Below are 26,880 nucleotides of genomic sequence, written 5' to 3' on the forward strand. Positions count from 1 at the left end.
AAACTAAGGTCTGGGGCAAACCACGGGAAGGGAACAGGAGTGCCTGGGGACCAGCGTCTTAGCTGAGTGCACCAGCATGGGATTTGTTAAATAAAAGTAGTTTGTATCTTTTGCACCATGTCTACTTCCCGCTTCTTAAAAAAGGGTCTTCTCGTGTCCCAGGAAGCATGGCACTGGGCTGACACGGAGAAGAGTGGTTATAGGATGCTCACGGTGCAAGGGGTGAAGGCGAACAAGAGAGGTCTCGTTCTCGTTTTCTGCCCTGCTGCTCATTCCCCACTGATGAGCTCCTGTTTGCAAAACTGTGATCACCAGCAAACAGTAACGATCTGAGCAGGAGATAACCAGGATGCACCAGAGGCTTGGAGACAAGATTTCTCATCCGTCACGGTTTTCACCTGTATTTTGCCTCTGTTTATGACTGATTTTTGCAGACTGATTTACACCAAGATGAGTGAGGACCTTGCATGTACTTTTCCAAATGTTTATAGAGAGACTTGGAAAGTTAAGTTCCTTCTCAGTGATTCCTACAGCAAAGCCGCAGTCTCACACAATCCCCCCTTCAGACCTGCCATGGGATGGAGGGTTGAACTGAGATGAGGATGCTGGTGTCCTGGTCCCAGGTGGATGCTCCCATCCCAAGCTCTTACCTCCCCCACCTCCATCCCATTCGGGATGACTTGAATCCAACAGCACTGAAGCACAGCTTTTTTTAGTACAGATTTTTATTAGAAAAATAGAGGCAAACTATCTGCAAATCAGAGGAAATACAGAAAAAATCTAGGGGAAAGAGGTGAATCTCATAGCTGGAGGATCCTATACAGCAAAAGTGTGCTGGGACGTGATATTAAAAAGGAGGACAATTGCAAAATGTAATTTATTTTGCTTTGTAAAAAGAAAAGTAGGGAAGAACAGCAAATAACATTGGATCATATATTAATATTTCAGTGGGCGTTCACAACTCCCGCTAGTTCCTCCATCTCCTGCATGGCTACCTTCTGCCTACCAATAAATAAAAACAAAGTAATAAAAAATATACCTGCAAAATAATCGTCTCCCTCTGTGTGGATTATACCGGCCTTCCCACACCCCCGTCTGCACCAGCTTATTCCCTCGGGAAGCCACACGCAGCCGGGACCGTTTGCAGGCAGAGCTTTATCAGCACGGCGCAGCGCAGCGAACAAATCGTTAAGGGCTGGGACGTTTTTGCATCAGAGGCATCTGCAGTGCTGACTCCATGCGCCAATTATGTCTAATAGCCGCTGGCCGTTGCAGCCTCTGTCCCTACAGCCCCTGCTCTTTTCCCCAATAGATTTGCTGCTGTGGGCTAAAAACCCCATGAACCGATGGCGACGTCTCCCTCCGAGCCCGGATCCCCTTTGCAGCCCACGGAGATGTAGCCAGTAGAGTCAATGAAGTCCTGGAGTCTCAACCCAGAGTGGACGTCGAAATAGGGCAGAAAAATCACCTTCTCCATCTCTCCGTTTCTCTCCTTTGATTTTAAATGGGGGTTGACCAGCTCAGATGTTTACATCTGTGCTCTAGAGACATGAATTCAGGTGAGATAAAGCCAGCCCCAGAGCACGGTGGACCCGCAACCACTGAGATAGGGAAAAATAGGTATATTCCCAATCTGTTTTATTTTCTAACTTGACATTGCAATGATATGCAGGTGAGAGACTTCGTTAGACTAAGAATTCGTCTTCATTCACCCCACAGCAGTCAAACTTTTCTAGAAAGCCAATGGAAAACTGCCCAACCACAGCTCTTAAACATAGAGCTGCTCCTGTTCCCCAAAGGAGAGTCCAGCTGGGCCGTGCTCATGCTCTACTGTTTGTCCTCCTGGGTCTTATTTGAATGATGCTTAGGCAAAGCCTTTTCTTCTTGTGTCCGTACTCCGGTAACGTGGTCTGTTACTCATCACTCATAATCCCCCTGGCTGGAAAAGCGGTCACCTAATCAGGGCAGAAGTTTTGCCGTGCGATGTACGTAGCCGCTTTCCAATCATCCCCAGCTCGAGTTTGTTTACGTGCAGCGGGATTATTAGCAAGACATAATATGAGTTAAAGAAATCAGGATCAGTTAGAAAAGGGGAGCTGGATAATTTATTCCTCACTGCCATTTAATTCCTGAGAGAAAATCCCCAAACAAGGGACAAGGCGGGGGCAACTGGTCAGCGAGGGCTGAGCCTACGCGCCAGCTCGCTGTCTCTTTGGCTTGCAGAAATAGGGCAGAGCTGTGCAAAGATTATTGGAGCAAGAACATCTTGCACAAAAAAGCAAGCTTAAAAGGATACAAAGCTTTCAGGAAGCAGCAGTCTTCCACCATGGCCTGTTTTCCAGTGAATGATTTAATTCCCTGCTTTTCATGTAACAGTTTAGTGTGCTATTATGGTCTGTTATCAGTCTACCTATTTAGGGCTGATGAATTTACTGCCAGCGAAACAAACGCAGGGAAAAAAAGCCGATTAAAACAACAGAAATGCTGAAGGAAGTCTTTGAAATCAAACAGATCTACTGGGGGAAAAAAAGAATAAAATGAAAACGGCCCTTAATTTTGTGTAACTGTCCATTTGGCTCGTCTGCTGACAACGCGGGGTTTGAAGACAAGCTGGCCCAGTTTTTGCAAGCTAATAGTGGTGTATTGATCCTTCCTTTGGCTCCTGCCATCGCTTCGTGGCATCGGAGCTCTTTTCCATAGTTAATGGCAGGATATTAATTTAATGGACAGGACGTAGAGCAGCAGGGGCTGCCCTGGGGGATGGAGCGCAGGGCGCACGCTGAATCCAGCAACGGTGAACGCTGCTAAAAGCACGGAGGGAAGGGGATCATTTCTCACCGGGTAATTTTAATGGGGGAGCTGCCTGAGCTCCAAAGGCATGTGCAGGTACTGAACATTAGCATTGTATGGACATGGTGTTGCGCCTCGCCGCCTTCGTGCAATCTCGAAGGCAAAACCTGGCGGCTAAGGAGGGGGCGGGAGGGTGGAGGGTGCTGCTCTGGCCACAGGAAGCACCCAGCTCTGGGGAGGGGGTGGTGAACCCCCTTCTTGCTGTCGCTGAAGCGACCTCTGGCAGTAACGTCCAGGATGAAAAAGCAACTGAACCCCCCGGCAAGTCTGAAGTGGCATGTTAAGTGAACGCCCAGCAAAGCCCTTCCTTCTTCTCCCCCAAAACCACTCTGAACAGCAGGCTGGCTTGGCCAGGTGGCCTTGGAGGTGCACCTTGGCGGTGGCCTCCACGTCACTAAGCTGGGTCAGAGGGGTCGTATGGGACAGCGCAGCCCACAGGGCCGGAGTCTCCACGCCAGATGTGGGGAGGCTCATCTGCACCCCTGGTGGGAACAGCCTCTGCTAAGCCCCAACTCCACCCGGGTTGGTGGGGAGCTGGGAGCAACCTAACACCTCCTTTTCTTGGCAGAGCAATTAAACAGACATTTTGCTGGTGCCACACTATGGTCACGACTGCAAATGTGTGACACAGAGGACAGTTGTAGAGGGTTTCTCCCTACCTCAGTGCGGCTTTACACGGCACAGACCGGCGGTCTTCAGGTTTAGGAGCCGCATCTTGGCATTGCAACTGAGCATGTGGTGCAAGAAACAGGTCTGGCAACCTCCCAAATGCTTCTCTGAAACTGTGGCTGTGCAACGAATGCCCTCAACGCCATAAAAAATATGCCCAGGGATTATCCTGCACAATCAACCCATGTATGAGGTTATTTTAAACTAGGAAAAACGACGTCTTCATATAAACCCGGTGTTAGTTCCCAGCCAGGGCTCTTACTCTGGCTCTGCAAACTAGGCTGGGTGGGTGGGTGTTTGCCCTCCACGAGGAGCATTACTGACCTCAGTGGCCCTTCCCCAGGTGCCAGCAGGTTCCCCATCCCCGAGTCCTTTGGCCGTGACGTCCTCCCTTATTTCTGGCTGCAGTTTTTCCACAGTAGCAGACCCCGCGCTGCTCCACGTGTCTGCAGGACGGCCGGTGCTGGTGTCAACTGCTGGAAGGCTAGGGACCAACGGTGCTCTGCTCCAACTCCTGCCAGGAAGAGGGTGATGGCAAGCATCATAACATTTGGTAAGAGTTTTCGTCCTTTTTTTTTTTTTAAAGCTCCAGCTCTTGGAGTCATGTAAAAATATCTGAAATCACAGATTTCATTTACTTGCTTTAAAAAACTGAGCTTCTCAGCCCTCCTGTTATAAAAAAAAACAAACCCTCTTGAAATGAGGACTCTTATATAAGATATAAAAAAGAAGCCAAAATATGTATTTATATCCCTCCCTTGCCCCCAAATTTCACATTGTGTCAGCCAGTTTTGACTGAGGTTTGATTCAGGGATTGCTGTGTGCTGAAGTCCAGATCCTCCCAGGTTTTTGCACTCCTGGCTCCCACCAAATACTGTGAGATGTTCCCAGGGGAGCAGCTTCCATGGGACCGTGGACCTTGGTGGTGGACGCAGCATCCCCATCCCCAAGTGAGCAGGCATCATCCCTTCCCTCCCTGAGTGCTTGATCCTTGCCATCATGGGACCTGTAAGACCTCATAGTCATCAGCATCAGCCTCTGTCTTCACCACGATGATGGGGCTGCTGTGGCCACCCACTGGCTCCGGTGGCACATGGCCGGTCACCAGGTCCTCAGGGGGCTCCTCTCTCTCACCAGGAAGACATTGCTTCTTGAGGTGGTTCCTCCTCTGGTGCCTCTTGAAATGTCCGATGGTGGTGTAGCTTTGCCCACAGTCAGAGCAGATAAACGGGCCCCGGCGGGTGTGAGTGAGCTGGTGCTTCATGAGGTTGGCCTTCTGTGAGAAGCTTTTGCTGCACTGGGGGCACTGGAAGGGCGCTTCTCCCGTGTGGACCCGCTGGTGGGTAATCAAGATCTCTTTCCTCTTGAAGTCCTTCCCGCACGTGGCACACTTGAATGGCCGGTCCTCAGCATGGGAGGGCTGGTGGAGCCAGAGCTGGGCCCTGTTGGGGAAGACCTGCTCACACTTGCTGCAGCGGTTGGGCTCATACTTGGTGTGGACCCGCCGGTGGGTGATAAGGGCGATCTCCTTGCGGAAACCTCTCCCGCAGACGACACAGGTGAAGGGCCACTCCTCACCCTGGGGTCTGAGGGGAACTGGGGCTGGCGGTGGCTGGTGCTCCCGCGTGTGGACCCGCTGGTGGGTGGTGAGGGCGACCTTCTGGGTGAAGGCTCGGCCGCAGGCAGCACAGGGGAAGGGACGCTCTCCAGTGTGGGTGCGGCGGTGGACGATGAGGCAGGACTTGTCGATGAAGGCTTTGGGGCAGTCGGCGCAGAGGAAAGGGCGCTCCCCGGTGTGGATGCGGTGGTGGACTGCCAGCTGGGCCTTCTGGGCAAAGCCCTTCCCACACTTGCTGCAGGAGAAGGGCCGCTCGCCAACGGAGAGCCGCCTACAGGGGACAGCCGGGCTCTCCTCATCTTTGCCAGCCACCTTGGCATTGGCATTGACATTGGCATTGGTCTTGATACTGGCATTGGTGTTGGTGTTGGCGTTGGCATTGCCATCGCCATTGGCATTGGTGTCAGCGTTGGCACTGGTGTTGGCACTGGTGTCTTCACTGCCTCCCTTGTCCCTGCCACGCTCATGGACGCGGTGGTGCTTGACCAAGGCGATCTTCTGGCGGAAGCCCTTGCCACAGGTGGGGCAGCGGAAGGGCCGGTCGCCGGTGTGGATGCGCTGGTGGACGGTGAGGCGTGACTTGTCGCCAAAGCGCTTGCCACAGTCATCGCAGGGGTAGGGCCGCTCACCGGTGTGGACGCGCTGGTGGGTGACCAGCTGGGTGCGCTGGGCAAAGCGTTTGCCGCACTGCCCACACCCATAGGGCTTCTCCCCGGTGTGGGTCCGCTCATGCTTGGTCAGCTCCCCCCGCTTGGCGAAGCCCTTGCCGCAAGCCCCGCAGTGGTGACCCCGGCCCTCGGCATGAGCCCGCTGGTGGTTGGCCAGGTTGCCCTTCTTGGTGAACGTCTTCCCACACTGCCCACAGGCGTGGGTACCACCAAGGGTGGTGAGAGGCTGCCCACCCCCTACGGCACTGGCGGTTTCCTTCTCCCGCGCATGGACACGGCCGTGGGCCATGAGGCCGACCTTCTGGCTGAAGCGCTTTCCACAGGTGGTGCAGGTGTGGGGGGCCTGCGGGGGATGGCAGTCCTGGTGGTGCCGCAGCATCTCCCTCTTGCTGCCAAAGTGGTCCCCACAGGCTCCGCAGACGTGGGCATTGGGCCGCTCATGGATCCGCTGATGCCGGGCGAGGTGGATCTTCTGCCGGAAGCACCGCCCGCATGCAGGGCAGGGGTAGGGCTCCTCCCCGGTGTGAATCCTCTGGTGGGTCACCAGCACTGACTTCTTCTTGAACTCCTTCCCGCAGGAGCCGCAGCGGAAGATCTTCTCCCCTGCTGGAGTGGATTCGGCCATGATGGCCCTGGTGCTGTCCCGCTGGGCCCCCTTGGTGCTGTGGACCCGCTGGTGCTTGATGAGGGTGATCTTCTGGCGGAAGCCACGGCTGCACACCCCACACTTGAAGGGACGGTCACCTGTGTGGATCCGGTGGTGGGCCACCAGCTGCGACTTGTCCACGAAGCTCTTCTGGCAGCCTCTGCATTGGTAGGGCTTCTCACCCGTGTGGATCCGGCGGTGCACGATGAGCTGTGACTTCTGGGTGAAGTTCTTCCCACAGTCCAGGCACTTGTATGGCCGCTCGCCTGTGTGGATCCTCTGGTGCTCCTTGAGTTGTGATTTGGTTATGAACCTCTTGCCACAGTCGGTGCAGGGGAATGGTCTCTCACCTGTGTGAGTCCGAAGGTGCTTGGTGAGGTCCACCTTCATCTTGAAGCTCTTCCCGCACTCGGTGCAGGCATGGGGCTTCTCCCTTCTCTCAGGATCACTCTGTGTGCTGTGCTTGCTATGGCCTTCCCCATTGGCCTCCCCACCTGCTCTGATGGCTTCTTGGTCATGCAGCTCTCCAGCCCGGTCAGCATCGCCCTCCTTCTCACAGCCTTCAACCTCTATCTCCTCCTTATGGGATTTCTGGTGGGCCACCAGGATGCCCTTTTGCTTAAAACTGTCCCCACAAATCATGCAAGTGTATGACTTCTCCTGAGTGTGGCTGAGAAAATTCTCTACCTCCAAGAGCTCCAGTGCCATCATGGCTGGCTGTTCCACCACCTGGTTCTTCAGAGGTGGGGGCCTGGGTGGTGTTTACTAGGAGAGGCATCGCTGGGAGTCCTCCTGGCCATTGCCACCAGCTTTCCCTGCCTGCCCGGGCTGCTGGGAGGTAGTGACCATGGGAAAGTGCCAGCACTGGCTTGAGTTACTCTTCTTTAGATGAAAGACTATGGTTTCCTTCATGAGGGCTGAACCTGAGAAGAAACCAAGGCAGGTGTTATTGTCAAGGCCAACAGGAAAAAACCCAACAACAAACAAAGCACTTTTACTGTGGTAAGCTGTCATGTGGAAAAGAAAATCATAAATAAAAGCCCAGCCAACCTTAGTTAATTCTAGTAAAACCAAAGGCCAAGAGACTATAAAATCTAGGAAGGGGTTGAAGGGGGTTGGTGGAACTGCCTGGCACAGGCTGGAGTTTCTCCACGTCTCCAGGTACTCATGACAAGAAACTGATGGTTTGGGGGGGCTCCTCCTGCTGTACTGATCTCTAAGCAGGAACCAACACCACTTTTCCTTCAGGGGGTGGTAAAGGCTGGTGGTCATAACCATCAGGCACCAACTCACGGTCATCAGCACCTCTAGAAGTAAATTCCTCTTGGGGAGGGGCACACCCAGACCCAGTTCTGGAGGATCCCTGGGGTGGTGCAATCCCTGCTCTGATCCAGCATGACCAGACCAGGGACCGGGGCCAGGGCCAGGGCCAGACACGTCCCATGTGAAGCGTGGTCACTGAGACCATCTGCGCCTCCTTCAGTGCACTGGCAGAGAGGGACCTTCTGGGACAACAGGGGGAAATGTTGATGAGCAAATGGCTGTTTGTCTCTGGGACATATCACGTTGCACTCCCTGGCCTCCAGACAGCACCGAAATCTCACATCTGTGAAACAGAACTGCTCAAGCATTGTCTGAGGCTCATCTGGCTGTGCAAACCCCATGGGGGTCCCATCCCTCAGCAGGTGCCCATTTATTTCTCTAGAGATTTTGTGTCATGTCCACCTCGGTGAGCAGACAGGGACATCTGGGTCACAGCTGCAGCCAGACAGGCTGAAGGCAGAAGTGAAACTCACACCGATGTCCTCAGTTCCCCATGCAGCACCAGGGCAGACACCAGAGCCTGTGCAAAGCTGCTGGGGCTGGTGGCCAGGAAGACATCCGAATGGATAGAGAAGTCCTCCTGGTGTCCAGGAAGACAGCAAGGACCCAACTCCTTCCCCCGTCCCCTTGCCCTGCGGTTGGACTGCTGAAGGTCCAGCTTTGCCTTGGTGCCAGCTTCAATTTGCAGGTTGTCACGCCTAACCCATGAAGGGTGCAGCCACAACACCACCAGCATCGTTGGCCCATCTGCATGAAAAGTCCAGGCTGAAGAAGCACCCCATTTGCCATAGACTTTCTTCATGGGAGAACCAGCACCAAACTGCCCCAAGAACTTATCTGGGGCAGCTCCTGGGGAGGGGTCCCTGACAGTGGTCCAGCCAGCCAAAACTCTCTGCTCCCCTGCTCCTTAACTCCCAAGTGCCCCAAAGTGATGAGACGTCCTGAGCAGCCCCTGCCTGACCTCTCAGCTGAGCAAAGGGAACCCCGATCCAGCCATCCCAGCAGGCATCCGCGGCATTTCCAGCACCTCTACTCCTTTCTCACCAAGAGAAAGGATGGGTGTTGGGTGAGATTGTTCTCTGGGGACCTTTCAGGCTGAGAAACGGAGGTTGCTTTTATTCTCTGTGGCGACCAACTTTTCCGAGCCCAGAGATGACTCCGGGCAAACTTTTCTCTCTGGCTGTTTCATGCGCTGGGCTGTTTTTCCTGGAGGTGGCTGCATGTCAGCACAGCTGCCTGAATTTCACTTGTGAAACACATGAATGTGAGCAGCTCCTCAGCTGTTGCTCTGCTCCTTTCACTGGGAACCCCCCCACACACACCAGCACACACACACAGACACACACAGGCACAGGCATAGGCAGGCACAGCTCCTCCTTGCCAGGCAGAGGCTGGACCTATTAACTCATTCCCACCCATTCCTCCAGCACTCCTGCAAGCACTTGTCACACAGATGCCCCAGAAACATCGTTTTTGGGCAGATTTTAAAGGACGGACGCCCCTTCCCGTGTTGTGCTGCTGTTCCTGCTCCCTGCGTTTTAGCCAAGCCGCCTGCTCCCACGCCGAGCAGGACTAGCTGTACCTCTGACTCCACCGGTCACCTCCAGCCAGGGGAGCAAGCCAGATCTCTCAGGCAGGATTCAGCCTGAGAAAGACAAGCAAGGTGATTTATCCCAGCCAGGGCAGTTTGCTCCACCACAGCCAACCTTGAGAAACACTCCGGCTTCACAGCAGCGACCCCAACTTCCAGAGACGTCCTGCTGCTGCCCTGGGATGCTGCGGGACACATGCAGACACCATGGAGGGGTTCAGCCCTGAGCATCCCGTCCTGGCCCCAGACATCCCAGCTCAGCCGTTTACTGACCTGTCTCCCATCTCCCTCAGTGGGTCTGGAAGTGTCCAAGTGTCACTGGCCAAATTTTCTTATTTCTACCCACTTTGAGCTCTTCTTCGTCTTCCAGCTACTTCGTTCATGTCCGCTGGTGCTGACTCACAGGAAGTCTGTGTCAGTGATGTAAAAACTACCGGGGGAGGAGAGACAGAGAAAGAGGAGCTGGGTCAGGGAGGGAAGGGGCTTGGGGGTAGGAAATAGCAGCCCTAAAACCTCTCGGGCATGGCTGGGGGGATCCCCAGCCAGCGCTGCCTCCCTGCTGGTACCCCTGCCTGGCTGCCCAGCGCCTGGTCCCCGTACAGGTGCTGCCTGGGCTGCAGGCTCCTGGGAGCTGTAGTCCTCAGTGGGGATGCTGCTCGCCCGTTCGCTTTGGAGGATGCCTATGTTTGGTGGCTGGGGGTTGTTTTAGGGAAATGCAGTGCCCACGCTGCAGCAGGCTGGAAACAGCTTTTGATTTACATTAGTTCTCTTTTTTCAATTGTTATGTTTAGGCAGCTGAACTTCCCTGCTTTGCATTAGAAGTCCCCATTACGTACCTCCCAGCCCTCACTGTGGATGCTTTCACTCTCCGTTCGTGTGGCTGACCCCCCTTAGAGTTGTGCAAGCAAGAAAAGTCATCCTCTTCTCCTCTTCCACGACCTTTTTGTCTGTGGATCTCAAAACACTTTGCAAATGGGAAATGCAGTGAGGTGTCTTGAAAGGGGACGTTTGGTGAGACAGTGGCAGAGCCCAGGTCTGCATCCTCTGCTAGACACAGTGGAGGGGGTCTCCACCCAGTGAGTCCAAGAAAATTATTTCCTCCATGTGGCTGAGAGTCTCCTTGTGAGTCTCCAGCTCCCAGGGGATGGCTGGACTGCCTGTTCCTGGGTGCTTTGTAGCACTTAGCAGGCTGCCTGGATTGGGCTGTGGTTATAACCAGCAGCACTGATGCCTACAGAAATCCACAGTAAATCCATGGTCCTGCCAGTCTGGGTCACGTAGCAGGTCCTGGAGCATTTGGTGGCTGCTGGACATGTGCTAATTTGGGGTGATAGAAAACCCAAGCCGTATCTCTGAAACAAATGGTGATGTTCCTGGGCACCGGAGCACAATTTTCTCAACTCTCATGTCTTTACATGAAACTTTTAGCCTGAGTCAGAGCTGGAGCGAGGGATGAGTCCCAGGGCAGAGCTGGATGATGCCATCCTGAATGGAGTTTAGCTGTATGGATGCAAGCCAGCTTGGTGCCCTCAGGGCTGGAGAAGTGTCCTCTGCTCAGTTGAATTAATCATACAGACACAGCCATTTGCCTGGCTGTTTATCACTAGCACCTTGCAGACAGCAGCTTGGGTAGTACAGGTTAAAGTGTTGGGGGGGACACACTCTCAGAATTAGGACTTTTTAAAAAAATAGTAATTTTAAAAAAATGAAAATAATTGTACTGTAAAAAAGGAGTTCGGCCTGTGTTGGTGGTTGACTGTTTTGTGCTCCTTGTTTTTTCTGATTTCAAATATGTGCTCGCTGGTGCCACTTAGAAGCCAGACCAATGTCTCCTGACATCCTTATTCAGATGAAATGAGTTCACAACTGTTTCAAAGCGTGACATGAGGGAACAGAAGAGAGGGATAAGGGTGTGCATCTGACGTGGGTTGCTTGTGGGATTTTGTGTAGATCGAAAGTTTTGCCTCAGTTTCCCCATCTCTAAAATTGGGCCAAAATACTGTAACTATTATTTCTGTCTTTTATAGGAATTTAGTATCCTCAGGAAGAAAAAAGTTATTATATTCCATTTTTGAAACCTTGGAAAAAACATCTCCAGGTTTTCTTGACCTTTTGGGTAGGAAGCTGGACCCTGTGCATCACCCCATGTCACACTCCTGCCTAACAAGTGGCTTACCAAGTGACCACAAAAAGCAGTGACACTGGCATTCTCTTTGGTTCTCTTTTCCCAGTTACAAAATGGAAAAGGACAAAACCCAGGAGAAAGTGAATGTTTTTATGTCCTCTTTTTGTTTTGTTTGCCTTTTTTTTTAGTTAAGGAAGTGAGGTGACACAGGCATGGGGAGTAGCAACTTCATGCTGCTGTTATGCTCACTTAGCAGTGAGGAGCCTTTGAAAGGGGAGTCCTGCTCCTTGCCACCGTCTGTGCCCGTGCTCCCTTGAATGGGACCAAGTGACTGCAGGTGCAGGGTGAGTCAATTTAGCTGGATGACTCAGGAAAGCACCCAGAAAGAAAAAAGAAGAAAAATCCTTTAAGAGCTTTCTACTGCTCCGGGCAGCTGAGTCCTCTTTTCCATCTCTCCCACTTCAAACTCTTAAGGTCTGCTCTCATTTCTTTTGCAAATGTTATGGATGTAGGACAGGTAAAGACCTCATGAAATGGGATGGAAGAGCAAAGGGTGAGTTAAAGTCTACCTTTCACAAAACTGGGCAGCAAGGACACAGCTAACTGGCTGGGGAGACAGACACAAGGGGCAAGGGCTGGGGACACTGCAGCTGCCGTTGATCTGGGAACAGCTTCATTCCAGGCTTTGCAACCATGATCACCGAAAGTAAGGTATGATCCTCTTAGTTTTTATTACAGGCACAGGAAAAACAAAATATAATGTAAGAAGACAGACGGACCTGACTCGGATTCTGCTGAGTCCTGAACAACGGTGGGATTTTTTTGTTACTCTCATCCATGGAGTAGGAGGGGCCCAGAGGTGATGACAGCCCAAGCTGCAGAGCACAGGCTGAGAGCGTGTGTCCCTTCTGGTCCATGGAGAGGGACAAGTTTCTTCAGAAGGTGATTCAAGGGCAGAAACCTTAGTCAGATATCCTGAATCACCTCTCAAAGAGCTTTGCTCTCTATTTTGACAGGTGGTGGAGGTAGGAGACATGAAGAAATCTGGATGCATGGTTCAAGGTCCGAAGGGGAGCAAAGTCCCATCAGCATCACTGATATTCACCACCCCAGGAGAGTGGTTGCCAGCAAGGAACCTGTGTGATCTTTACACTGGCATTCACACTGGCCATCCCCAACCCCCTCCGGTCATCCAGACACCGTGACCACGGAGAGGAGAAAGCACAGCCTCTTGCAGAGATGAGCAGCCTGGGCCACCTTTCATAGTGGGTATTTTAGCCCACTATATCCCCACTCTTATCTGGGGACCTGCACCACCTGGTACACCACAGTGAAGGTCTCATAAGGCTTATCCTCAGCGTGAATCTCCCTGCCCTGGGGATGGTGTCTCCTTGGCTTGCTTGTCTTGCTCCTTGCAAAAGATGCTCCTTGGTCCTGGTGCATCTCTGTCCAACCTTGTAGACAACTTTGGACCTTCCTCTGGTGGGATTTCTCTTCTTCAAGAAGCTCTTCCACTGATACACTTGTGTGTCTTCAGGGCTTGGTACAGGGTACCTCCTAAAAATGCTTGGTTTTTTTTCTTCTCCTTCTTGCTTTCCCGCCACTGGCTTTGCTGGTGGAGTGTCCTTCGTGCACTCTTGCCTTTGTTTTTCCCACCTGAGGTGTACAGAACTGCGTGGGTGTCTGGAGGGTCTGGAGGCCACATGGCCATGTTCTTGGTTCCCAGCTTTCCCCAGAAGAGCAGGCTGATGTGCAGAGCCAGGTGCTTTGCTGCCAAGGAATGAACGTTTACAGCTACTGTGTATCCAGCCAGCATATGTTTATTCTTGTCTTTATTCAGCTTTGTTGAGATTTTTTTTGGGGGGCGAAGCTCTCACTTCTTCTTCCTTATTTCAATTCCTGGTCTGGTTCCTATTTTTAGCATCCCTTTCATGATGCTTCTACTTTCTTCAAACCACCACATTGTAAATCCGCTGGGCAAGACATGAAATAAAACTGCACCTCAGTGCCAAAGCTGGAGAAAAAACACATCCAGAGTTGTCATTTACGGAGTAAGTGCTTGAATTGCCCTAGCTAAAGGACAGAACAGGAACTGGGCCTTGATGTAGAAAGTGCCAAACAGGTTGATTACTGGGACTCCTGTGTTCAGCTCTGAGCCCTGGCATCTGCTCCTGCCTCTGCTTCAGTTCATTTCCAAGGTTTGCCAATGTAAAGGATTAGATATTTATTTTATTTGGAGGGGAGAGTGATTGTTTTATTCCCTCTTTCATTCTTGACTGCTACTTTGGTTGCAGCCATCCATGGGTATACAACAGGCTTGGTCACATCCACTGCCCTTTCTCGCTGTGCACTCTTAGAAACATACATGCTGTTATTTTCATGAAAAGAACTTATACCCCTTATTCATTCACACATTTTAATTTAAGCACTTAGGAAATCTCAAGAGCCCTGTGTTTAAAGTAGATCTGGATGAATATGTGGTAGTATCTGATCTGCTGTCAAACCAAAAGTTTGTTCCAGGTAAATTTAAAAAAAAAAAACCCAAACATTTTTCAATTCCTTTTCCTGGGAAAAAAACACAAATCTAAACAAACCTTTGAATATCTTTTACTTTCACCCCATAATGAAACATTTTGTTTTAGGATAGAGTTGGCTTCTTCTAAGGGAAAAAAAAGCACCTCCAACCTACCAAAGTGTAAAGCTTGCATTTATTTTTAAAGTAAGAAGATTGAAAAAAATTCAAAAGTTTTTTCTGGCTTTACAATTAGTTCTAATTCCCCCCTTTTCTGTCAGCTTGAAGAATTCATGAATTTGTAGTAAAGTGAAAAAATTCCAGAGGACCAAAAACTTCCTTTCCCCCTTTACATTAAAATACTTTTTGGCCCCTTTCCAGCTTACGGCCAAAGATATTTCCAGGATGAATTCAGGCCTTTGACTCTTTGGCTGGGATTTGGCTCAGAGTTAAGATGCTTAAATTCACCTAAACTCAAGTGTATCCAGATTATACTGATGGAAACAGGAGACCATAACCGAGGGACAAGTGCTTTAACCCCAGCTGAACCCACCATGGCCTAAGCCTTAACGCTGTCGAGGAGCTGGAGCCATTTCCAGGAAGGCACGCGGAGCTGGGCTGGGTCAGCGATACCCCTACACTGCTGGAGCTCGACGGCAGTCCTTGGCCGTACCAGCCTGCGCGTCACCTCTGGTGGAGCCTGACCCACTCTTCGTGGTGGTGCTTGTTTACCAGAATTGAATACTTTTATACTGCTGAATGAGGGATTCACATGGGCAGAGCTACACGCTGAAGACTGTACAGAGGGCATATTCAGGCTGCACAGATGTATAATGCTACCATTACATGCCTGCTGTCCAAAAGTCCCCTGCAGACTGGGGCCAAACCCTGGGAATTGTCTTGCTCAGGGCAGCAGAATGCCTCTTCTCCTCAAACTCAGCTGACCATACTGGCATGCAATACTAGCACGGACCTTCACAGCCCTGAGCCACTTTCCATGCTGGCTGCTTGGCAAGCAATTTGTGAAAAGCAGGCAGAGTGGAGTTGAGCAATGCCAGGCTGTGCATTAGTGGCTGAGCTGCTCTGAGCCCCCAGCATCTGCAAGCAATTTGTTGAGCAGAAAGGGGCCCCCCTTATGTTGAGCTAAAGATGGATCGGGCTTATTACTTGCATGGAGATGTTAAAATGAAAAGTACACTGTTATTTTCTTTGCTACAGACTTTGTCCGATACTTAACAAGAAAGTCTTTAGAAGATAAAAGAAATCCTGTTCTGATAGACAACTAATCACAAGCTGTCCTTGTTAATTCAGCCCTGGGAAACACAACAGTGCTTAGCATAAAAAGCAAAGTGAGTACACTCAAGGAGCATTGGATGAGGACTGGGAAATACCCCATGGAAATGTTGCTGGGAATATGCTCTCTTATCGATGAGAAATATTTCCAGGCATCAGAGAATCTCTCCTTCCCCTTTCTCCTTCCCTGCTGACTCCCAGCGTCAGTGTAGCAAAGGACAGCGAGACAGTGAATGTCCCAGCAGCAGGGACAGCCTCCCTCCAGCCTCGTTTACCTTACCTTCACTAAGGTTTAGCTGGCTGAGAGTTTCTCAGGCAGAAAAGGTCTTGTTAGTGAAGGCAATCCAAGCCTATCTTCCCCAGGTGTGAGACATCCAGGACTGCCTCTTCCCCAGCTCTATCTATCCTCCATGGGGCTGAAACACTAAGCCACGGGAAGCCCATGTCAAAGGTTTGCAAAAACTACCCAGAAAAAAGAGGAGAGAAAGGGGCTCAAAGGGAGGCAGACAGTGCTGCAGGAATCGGGCTCCTAGACCATCTGGGGTAGGTGTGTCTGTTGTCCCTGGGAGCACCCCTCTTCCCCAAGACCATAAGACAGGGAAAGGGCTGGGAAAGCAAAGGATGAACAGGTCCTGCTTGGAACAGGAGCTCCCCATGCTCTGTCCCCCTGGGCTTTAATAGAGACAAGCAAAAAGGAACATCTATAGAATCTGGGGTGATTTCTACGATACACCACTTTATAGACAGGAGGAAAGTCTCAGAGAGATCAGCTGTGCTCCACCTGTGCCTCTAAGATGCTGCTGCCTGGAGAGTGAGCAAAGGGATGCTGATTCATGACTTGTTTTCCCATCTTTCCAGTTATGTCCATAGGGCTGGTGTGTGTGTGTGTGTGTGTGTGTGAGCTACCTGATTTTGGGTGGTCCATCCAAGGAAATTCATCACAAGCTCCTTAGTTTCTGATCGCACCTGAACCCTTAGCTGTGGACAGAGATAGACACGCAAGGGGCTGGTTAGTGGGTTTTGCAATTAAAGGTCAGCTTGTAGCAATGACCGCACATGGTCTCACACTCGGGAAACGAGCTCTCCTGATTTATCTTTCCTTCCTAAACCTCAGCTCTTGTTCACAGATGCAGGCGGAGAGGCTTACAGGTGCTTTTGGGCACACTGTGGTATATGTGTGCCCGCGCAACCTCTCTCTCTCCTGCTGCCCCCCTCTGACAGCCCCCCACACCCTCTCTGTGTCTGGGAGCAGTGAGGGCTGGCTGCTCCCCGAGGGGTGGGGAGCCATGTGGGACCCTGCACAGGCGGCGCCCGTGAGGTGCAGTCTCTCAGGGCCTGGACGTAGCAGGCAGAGGCTCCAGTTGGGGTTGGCCAGGGCCACTAAGGCTTACTGGTGCCTTCAGGACCCTGATGCTCAGCCCAGGAAAACAACAGCAGACGATGCTTTGAAGAGAGGAACAAGAACCCAGGAAGGGCAGGAACACCCACAATCTCATTCCTTTCTCACCCTGCCATGAGCAGCAAATGGAGTCATCAGCTGCATCACCCAACGGGGGCTTTAATGTAGCCTGAAGTCATTGATAATAAATTAACTTAATACGAACAGGCAGAGCTGTAAGTAAGATTTGATCTGGATCTAACACCTTCCCGCAGGGAAGCCCAGGTTCTCGTGGTGTTTCCCAGGCTCTGCAAATCTCCTTCACGTTGTTAGATCTGATGCACAACTCATTTTTGCCACCCGATCAGAGACTGTAAAGTCACCTCTTCCATACTTCACATTCCCCCCTCCTCTCTCTGCTCTTCAAACTACCCCAAGCTAGATGAAGTTATTGTAAGTTAACTCGATCTAAATAACATATTCTTTGTCACAAGGTTTCTTCTGCTTCTTTGCCTGTCCACTCTGATGGGGAAGTTTTGGGCCCTGCAATACTGGCTGAATAAGCGTGTGCCCTTGACTGTGCACAATGCACCGCAGCTCGTCTGTGCAGCAAAAGGCTCTTAGTAATCTCTGCCTGCAGCCCTAGGCCAACACTTTGAGTGGTGACTAGGAATAATTAGTTGTCAGGGCTGCTTAGCTTGTAGTTCACAAGATCAACGTTTAGTTTCCTAGGCCCTTTCTCCCCAAAGTGAGCTCACACCAGTGCTGTTCCCAGCTCTCCTGCAGGGACTGCTTTTCTGCCCTGCAGACATGTCTAAGGGCGAGTAAACTTCAGCACAGGTATAATGATGGCTTATTCTTGCATGACTTCAAAACCCTGCTACTCTCCTAGCAGAAGTCATCCTCTACATTCAGACCCTCACTGTTCAGTCTGTTTTGTTCCTCAGAGGCCAACACACATGTAGAAATAAGAACAGTCTGTATCTTATTCCACTTGCAAAGCATCTTATCCTACTTTTCAGATGATGAAAAAGGAGAAAATCTTGTGACTTGGTAGGGAAGGATCTCCAGATCTCTGCTTCCTACTTCTGCCTTCAGTTGGCAGCGACTTGGAGGACTTTGGTGTCCTTGAAACAGCAGCTCCCCAGGGAAGAGGCCAGACAGAAGCAGAAGAGACAGAAATCAGCCTGAGGTGGGAAAAAAGAGTGAGCAGTGGGACTCTGCAATGTCTCCCGTGGGGCAGCAGTCCTTTTACAAAGGATAGCAATGGGCTATCATCACCTCCTGTGCAATTGGTAGAGAGCCACAGGCCAGCACTGCCCACCTCACCTACCCCATCACAGGGGCTGCTCTTGTTTTCAGGCTAACACTGACCCTGGAAAAGGAGATCACAGATTTTTCTATGACCTTGTTCAGAAAATCTGCAGGTGGGGACTAGTCAGAAGCTTCGGTCCTTTGATGGAGATCGCTCACCTTTGCTTTGTTCCAGCACAAGAAATCACTTTCACGGGAGGGACTGTGCTTTGGGTCAGGAGATGGAGGCAGTGGCTCCAAGTGTGCCTTGGCTACCGGCAGTTCAGCTTGATAACCTGGTCCCATGTGGTGCTACCTGGTTGTGTAACTTTGGCCCTGGATGGGATGGGAGGTAGCTAAGGTGGTGGTGGTAAGTAAATACTCACTCCCCCTGGAGGCTGCTAGCCAAAAGTGAACAGATAACAGCGTGTGTAGAAGTATGTGATACTGAGTGTCCTGTAGCTCACCCAGTTTTCACCCTGGTCTTTTTCCTCTCCTCACTCCCCATCCGTGTGGACACCAGGATCCCTGCAGCCTGGGATTCTCGAAGAAGTTCTCATGGGAACTATCACGTTCTCAAAGGGCAAGTAAACATCCCAGGGCACTTATGTTGGAGCAGATGTTTGCTCTGGCCCCAAAGACCCTCTCATTCCCACCATACCAGAACATGCTGAGCGCCAATCAGCTCCACGCGTCTCATCGAAGCACAAAATATGCACTCTTGCGCAAGTGCTCCCCAACACAGCCTGTCTCCATCTCTCCTCCAGACAGGCCATGCTGAACACTGGAGACAAAACTGATGCTGAGATGATACACACAGATAGACAATGAGTCAACAAGGTGATCAAAAAGAGTCCCACAGCCAAATTCCTCCTGAAATCCACAGGAACAATGTGCATGGCTAGAAATAGGACAGCAGTTGTCTCAAGATAAGCCCTACCTGACCCACTGTGCAAGACCAGAAGGTATTTTTTTAAAAGTCATCAGAGCTTGGATCTCTCTTCCTTAACATAACTTTGATTTAAGTCCATTGGTTTCAGCTTGACCATGTTGAATTTACTGTATAGTTTCACTTGGTGACTGAAATTGCTCAGTGAATGCTTACAGATGTGGTATTCTGCATAAAATCCATGCAGTGGAGAATGGGGCGATGATTTGGATTTTAAGCATTTTATTATTATTTGGGAGCCTTTTTAATGGGTTTAGGGAGAAAAGGATGAAGACTATTTTGCTACTGGGGGGTGAGGATTTGGCTTTGTTCAATCCCCAGATAAATAGGTTTTTTTCATGGAGCTGGGATTATTCCATGATCCTGATCTAAACCCAAAACAACTGTCAACAGCAGACACCAGAGCTGGTAGCCCAAACTATCTGCAAGGCATCTCTTTGCAGGTGTCCTTGAGAAAGTCATAGTGTAATGTCCCAGGCAGATCTCGGTGGTACCCAAGGAAGACTCCCTTTGTACTTTGAGCGTTGTGCTCCCACAGGTGGGACACTGAGTGTGGAGTTTATTTAGCTCATGGATGAAAACGCCCATACTTAGGGCATCGTTTCAGTTTCTCGCACCATGGTGTCTGGTGTAATTTGAGATGCCCTTCCTGGCCTCCAGTTGCTCATCCAGAAAGGTGAAGGCCTCCCATAAGGCCTATGTCTTTCTAGCCCTATGCAGACACCTTAGGGCACTTCACATGGTACCTGTGTGTGGGTCACTGACTGGAGCCCTGGGGTCAGTGTGTGGAGGTCCGAGTTCTCAGCATAGTTGGTGGAGAGCTGGTCAACGCAGTCAACAGAGCCCAGAGGGCTCTTCACCAACACATCCATTTGGTTGCCACTGGTATGCATCTTGCTCTGGCATTGTTCACCTGCTGCACTGTGGGTAGAATAACTACCATTGTAGTGTGGTTGTTTCAGTGTAGTGTGGAACAACTACCATTGTAGTGTGGTTCTCTCAGTGATAGCTTGTGAAAAAAAAACCACCAGGAAGAGAGGTTCACTTTCTTTCCTTTTTTCTTTAAATACTTACTTTATTGAGGAGATATTATGAACTATCAGCCCTGTCCCAGAAGCTGGGACACCCACACTGGCCACGGTCAACGGTGGAAGATCCAGTGATGTCCAGGAAAGCTACTGACATTGACTCACTGCCCTCTCTATGTGCAGGGACACAGTAATACAATTGGCAAACCTCTCATATCAGTTCCTCTTCTGCTAAAAATCTCTATGGCCCTACGCTAGGCTAATGACAAGGAAATAAATGCCAGCCATCTGGTGATTACTTTCTCCCCACTGAAGGGCTCTGCTGTACCTCTGCCCCTCAGCAAGTCTAACAGAGGCTGTTTTGCTTCGCTAGTTTGGCTCAGCCATATTCTTCCCAAGGAACATAGTTTCCCAGTCCTGCAGTGAAGTATCTACCCACCATATGGCCCAGATCCATTTTTCTAACAAGGGTGTCCCTTAGACTCCCCTAGAACATCCTAAAGTTGTTGTTTTCCCCTGTATGTCTTCCTTTTCTGTCCCAGAAATGAATCACCACCAGGTTAGAGTGATTTGAGGGGAAGCTTCATATCAATCAATTTGGCTATGATTTATAGGTGAGAAGACAGAGGTAGGCTCCTTCCAGAGGCTGTCAGAGCTTGCTTTGCTGTTTGAAATCACATCCTGGGCCTGACTATATCAAAGGCTGAGGGACTCTAAACACCAAAATTACTCTGTGCTTTTGGGGTTTGACAGCTGTACTGAGTGCTGGGCTTGAGCCACCGCATCAGAACACCTTAACCCAATGGTGTCCAAGTAGCTGGTAAAGGCAAAGCTCAAGTGAAGTTTTTCCTGTTCCTTCCTTTCTTCCTTCCTTCCATGCCTCAGTTTCCCTGCCTGGAGACACAGCTGCTCCAGAGTAGGCAGTCCAGACAATCAGCAGCTTGGGTCTGAAGCATCACAGCAGGTAGTTGCCCAAAGTCATACCGCATGACTTTCAGATGACTCCAAGAGGATGCCACCTGCAACATGTCCTGGGAGAAGGAAGCGGTGTGTGCCTTGGGGATAGGAAGGGGGCTTCTTTTCCTGCACAAAACCAGAGAGGTAGAGCTACTATTTCACCATGGAACATTTTTCCACTTGCTTCTTGGACTTTACGTATTACAGCAACACAACAAACCCTAATATGTGTCTTTGCTCTGCGGTGCTCAGGTGAAATGAAGTGCTGCAGAGAAATCTTGGGGAGTGACTCAGGGGATCGTGGATTCCCTCCACATCTCTGCTTCACCACGGACTTTCAAGACACAGAGATCCATCTGACCAGGGAACACTCAAACAAAATCATCAGCAGTGAGCAATAAAGACTGCTGAACTGTCCATGCTTTTGAGTAGCTGCACAGTCCCCTTTACACCAGGGAGAGGAGGGGAGAACATCCCAACAGGGAAATAATTTCCAGTTCTGTGGTCCATAAAGTCTGAAGACTTTTTCAACTATTCCTGCTGCTTGGTTTGAATTCCCTAAATCATGCCCAATAAAGTCAATACCAAGAGCTTCACAGTAACAGGTAGGGAAGCAGGTGGCTGAGAACCAGCGCCAGTGTCGGCTCAAGCTGATGAAGTCACCAGCGCCTCTGGAACTTGTGGTGGCAAAGCGTCCTGCTCATCAGAGATGTAAAACTCGATGCTAAGAAAAGACATTCTCATTTACATCCACACAGTGGGGTTGTGGGGGCACAAACCAGAATACAATCTGCTGGCCTCTGGGCTAGCTTTGGAAAAACAGTCATTGATTTTGCATAACTTACTTTTAGGGACCTGGCTTAAGCCAATCTGGGAGCCTGGTTTGGATGATTCAAGCCTTAAAACCCTGGTCTGGCTGGCAGCAGTTTCTCCCAACTCTGTACCACCCAGTTGACTGGAGTCCATCAGCCCAGTAGGATCAAGGTGTGGATCAGAGCTACATGATGGGGAAGAAGAGAGTTGGCCCTTGCTTTAAATCCTTGCCTAGATGGGAGAGGTTCCCTTCAGCTTTCTCAGAAACACAGTAATGTAATAAAAATAAATCCTACCTGGTCCTCCTGGCTACATATTGCCCACACAAGACAATTTTGGCCTCCACAACTTTGGCAGCCTTTAGAGGCACAAGCATACTGTTACGAAGGATGCCAAGCTCTTATCTCTCCATCTCCAAGAGCTGTGAGGAGGCTTGGCTCTCCAGCCCCATCCCACAGCTGTGAGCAGGTGATAACCTGAGGGTTCTCGTCAGAAAAGCTGCAGAGGACTGGCTTCCAGCAGTGCTCTGCCCCCTCAACCTCACCGTCCCCTCAGGCTGACCTCCCCACCCCCAGATACTGCACACATAAGGCGAGCAGAGTTTGTCTCCATCCCTCCCCTTTCCCAAAGGACTCTCCCCCAGGAGCGGGCACCAGACCCGCTCAGCTCTCCTCTTCACTCTTCATGGGGGCCAGTGCTCTCTGTTCAGTGTGGTGGGGTCCACTGCCGGTCCTTGTGGCCTCCCCCTGTTTTGCGCAGGGAGCAGTTCCTTCCCGTGCGTGGATTTTCTGGTGCCTCCTCAGGTACTTCTTCAGCCGGTAGCGCTTCCCACAGACCCCACACTTGTAGGCCCCACCTCGGGAGTGGAGCAGCTGGTGTTTAATCAGGTGGCGCTTCTGGGGGAAACATTTCCCACACTTGGTGCACTTGCAAGGCCCCATGCGGACGTGGATTGTTTGGTGACGGAAGAGGTTGGCCTTCTGGTTGAAGGTCTTCTCGCACTCAGGGCACTGGTAGGGCTCCTCCTTGGTGTGGATCCTCTGATGCCGAACTAGATTCGACCGCTGGGTGAAGCTCTTCCCGCACTCGGTGCATTTGAAGGGCTCGCTCATGTGGACTCGCTGGTGGCGGATCAGCTTGCGGTTCATGCGGAAGCTCTCCCCGCACTCACTGCACTTGTACGGCCCCTCACTCGTGTGAATCTTCCTGTGTCTGGTCAGGTTTGATTTCTGATTGAAACTCTTCCCGCACTCGGGACAGGGGAATATCCGTTCACCCTTGGGAGCTCCTTTTGCTGAGGGATCTTTCTTGGACATGGATTTCTCCTGGTTCTCCAGCATCCCCTCTTTGGTGGGCTGATAGCATTTCTTCTGCTTCCTCTTTGGGCTCTGGCTCTCCTGGTGGTTGGCCTCCACACCAGGTTCCTCTTTAATGTGGATCCTCTGGGTAGCACTGAGTTTCGGCTTCTGTTCATAATACATCCCAAACTCAATGCTTTCTTGTGGTTCTTCCTTCACATGGAGCAGCCGGTTACTGACTTCCCGTTCATGCTGCCCATCAGCATCTTCTTCCTTTTTAAGCTGTCTCCCCTGTAAAGCCATCAGTGGGATCTTTGGATCAAAGAGCTTTCCATAGTCCGGGTTTTCTGGTGGCTCTTCCTTGATGTAAAGTTTCTGGCAGGCTATTGCAGTAATGTTTGCTGTGTCATCAGTGGGTGGGTCTGGTTCCTCCTTCATTTGGATTTTCCAAGGAGGGCTTTTTGGATTAGGTGGGTTTCTAGGTATGCTGCACCCCTGGGCTACATCTCCTTCATGGGACATACTGTCCAACATATTCTCCTCTGACCTGAAGGCAAAACCAGGCTCCTCTTTAATCTGGATGACCTGGAGAGACACACCATTGATATGTCCCTCGAACGGCTTTTGCTTAGCGTGGTTCCTCTGATGGATGTTGAAATACCGCTTGGTGCTCAAGCTCTTCCCACACTCCGTACAAATGAAAGGGCCACCGCGGAGGTGTATCTTCTGGTGGGCCAGCAGTGTGGCACTTTGCCCAAAGCACCTACTGCAGTCAGGGCATTTGAAGGGCTTCTCCCTCTTGTGGATCTCCTTGTGGGCAGTGAGGGTCCCCTTCTTCACAAAGCTCTTCCCACACTCAGTGCAGGCGAATGGCCTCTTCTCCGTGTGTGTCCGCATGTGGATATTGAAGTAGATCTTTGTGCTCAGGCTCTTGCCGCAGCGGGCGCAGAGGTAGGGACCACCCTTGGCGTGTGTCTTCTGGTGGGCGGCCAGGCATATCTCCAGGCGGAAGCAGCGCCCACACTCCCCACAGCAGAAGGGCCTCTCTCCTGTGTGGATGCTCTGGTGGGTCGTGAGGTGGCCCCGGGTGGTGAAACGCCTCCCGCACTCCCCGCAAGTGAAGAGCTCCTCTGCCGTGTGGATCCGCTGGTGTCTCTTCAGGTTTCCCTTCTTGCTGAAGGATTTGCCACACTCCTGACATGGGTGTGTCTTTAGCACCACGCGCTTAACCAAGTCCTTCATGGCAGCAGCGCCCTGCACCCAGCCGTGCGTGATGGGGCTGCCGAGCAGCCAGCAGGTACGAAAAAGCCAGAATGTTATGGACTGTCTGGGAGGATACGAAAACCATCAGGACACACACATCAAAGTGTACTTTAATGGATGCACTTTATTCCCTGCACGGGAAAGGGTGCTGCTGCTGTATGCCAGGCCAACAAGGAGTGTGTGGTCTTCCTCATTTCTCAGCCTCCTTCCACCTCAGCTTGCAGATGCAATGTTTGTAACTCCATCTCCTGCCTCCTCTGATCTCCTGGAGAGGCTCCCCTGGCTTTTCTGGAGACTCGGATTGCCAGACTGAAAAAATAAAGGGAAAACTATTAAGGCATTATTTCTTCTCCGCCTCCTGCGTTCGCTATGTAAACACAACGGGTGGCACCTTGGCTGCTCCATGGGAGACTGAACCTGAGACCTTTGAAGCCACAGGCTCAGCTGGACTCCAGCAGAGAGGGCAGGAACAGGCTAATTTCCCCTGGCAATGGGGGATCTGTGATGCACTCGCTGCTGCAATGACACTGAGGTTTCGGCTCTACTATTGCAGCACTAGTGATTTACTCTCAGAATGGTCCTCTGTCCTTTGACCAAGAAGATTTACAAGTAAATAAGTTAATTAATTAAAGCACTTTGAGGTAATTGTTGTAATTAGTCCCATTTTTGAGGAGTGACTGTGCAGCAACCAAAATCCCCAAAACCTAGAAGAAAACCAAACTGAGCACCATTTGCAAACTGGGATGTGCTGCTTTGTACTGGCAGACCTCCATGCACAGGAGAAGACAGGTCAGTGGTGTCCTCAGTGGGCAGCTGGAGAAGCGAGACCTGGAAACCTTAAGTGACTTTGTCCTTTTCAAGAGGGTTCAACTGACAGCAGGGTCTGGGTCCTACGTATTTCCATTAGAAAAAAAAAAAAATCAGGGCTAACAGAGATGTGAGAAACATCTTCCGTCAAGACTGAATTGCAGGAGGGAAAAGAGCCAGAAAGACTGAGGGGAGGAAGCCAGTGGTGCTGGAGATGACTGTCAACAAGAGTATACGTGGCTGGGCAGGCTTTTACTGATGGTACTGATGGCTGAAGGTGCTGCTGCCAAAATCATCAGTTATGGGGCAGGCTGCCAGCAAGGGCATGGGTTGTCAGTGAAATCTGTCCCTGGAGGTCTGGGTCGCTGGGAAGGCTGTGGCTGAGAAGACGGGTCACTGGGAAAGCTGTGGCTGAGAAGACGAGTCCCTGGGGAGCCTGTCACCAAGGTGTAGGGTGCTGGGGAGGGGGGATGCCATGGATCAGGGGACAAGTGATGGGAGATGTGGAGTATAAACATCCAAGCACAACTGCGATGGAGTTTGCAGCTACACGGTCCTCAGAGGAGAGAGGTCAGAGTGGTAAATGAAGTGGGCAGCTATGTCAGATTTCAGAGGACAGTTATAACAGGGAAAGTTACTTCAGATTTAGTCGTGTCGCTTGTGTTTCCCCTTCAGCTATCCCATCTGGATCCCCACCGGTGCTGGTAAAAGCCACCACTGAAGCACAACGGTGCTCCTGTCCAAGCCGAATTCTCCATGCCGGTACAGAGGAACCACAGGAAAACAAAACCAAAAAATAACTACCTGCAAAACTATACTGAGCCAGGAGAGGCAAAACACACCCACATGGAGCAGGAACCGGGTTTAATGTTTGCTAGTGGAGGGGAGACTCCAAGGGGGGCCAGGCCCCCTCCCTAGGTCCGGGAGCAGCTATGTGACACCTACAACAGGTTTTAATTCAGCAGACAAAGCCTCAGCAGCAGCCAGGCTAGAAAGAGGACTCAGAAAAGTTCATTAGTGTATTTTTACCGAGGATGGTCATTAACCCCCTGAATGGGTAGCAGATTTAGCTTCCCACCACCAAGGACCCTCCTGTCGCGTCTGGCTGATGCTGAGGGGACATGCTCAGCCACAGCCACAGGTGGAGCGAGCGCCAGTCTCGCTGCGGTGTCCACGGCCTCTCTCCTCGCCATGGATGCTCGTGCCGGTCCCTTAGAGGAAACATCTCACCGGCAGCAGCATTTCAATTGCCTCTGGGTTTTGGCAAAAAGCAACAAATCCCTGAATTCAGATCAGGGTAAAAGAAGAAATTCTTGCCTACTTTCTTGCTTACCCCCCGCCAGTATCCAGATCCTACAGATCCAAATCCTGCCTTTACTTCCAGCTCCGCAATCCCCCGGTCTCAGGGTTTGAATCAAGGGCAGAACCAGATCCCAGGGAGTTGCTTCGTCTTTTATTTGGGCTACCCGGACAAATGAAGGGCGGTTGGCCGAAAGCATCTTACCTGAGCGGGCCATCAATCTCTGGCTGGCATTTCTCTTCTCCGGGGCAGTCTCAGTGGCACAACAGTGTTTGCGACTTGGCTGCAAGTTGTGTTGCAGCCGCAGCTGGGCTGACCTAAAGGAAGTCTGTGGCCAGTGCAGTGAGAGCTACCGGAGGAAGGGTGAAGCGAAACAAAGACAAAGAGCAAAGGTTGAAGGAGCAGGGGGAGGACAGGGGAGATGCTTTTGACTCGCATCGCCGGGAGGGATTTTCACGCCACCGCCAAGGTGTTAGCGGGAGCACGGGGAGGGAGAGGA

At 51.1% G+C, this 26,880-nt stretch overlaps 1 protein-coding gene across 1 annotated transcript; it reads right to left on the minus strand.

Moving 5' to 3' along the window:
• Nucleotides 1-718: 718 nt before the first annotated feature.
• LOC143157304 (uncharacterized) lies at nt 719-26,880 on the minus strand. The gene is made up of 7 exons (XM_076332126.1): nt 26,586-26,880; nt 22,381-24,583; nt 13,147-13,260; nt 9,712-9,795; nt 9,481-9,550; nt 4,535-7,202; nt 719-4,033 (listed from the first exon to the last, which is right to left on the minus strand). The coding sequence occupies exons 2-7, from the start codon at nt 24,251-24,253 to the stop codon at nt 4,004-4,006; spliced, it is 4,839 nt and encodes a 1,612-aa protein (XP_076188241.1). The 5' UTR covers nt 24,254-24,583; nt 26,586-26,880; the 3' UTR covers nt 719-4,003.

Source organism: Aptenodytes patagonicus, chromosome 2 (assembly GCF_965638725.1).
Source record: "Aptenodytes patagonicus chromosome 2, bAptPat1.pri.cur, whole genome shotgun sequence".
NCBI lineage: Eukaryota > Metazoa > Chordata > Aves > Sphenisciformes > Spheniscidae > Aptenodytes > Aptenodytes patagonicus.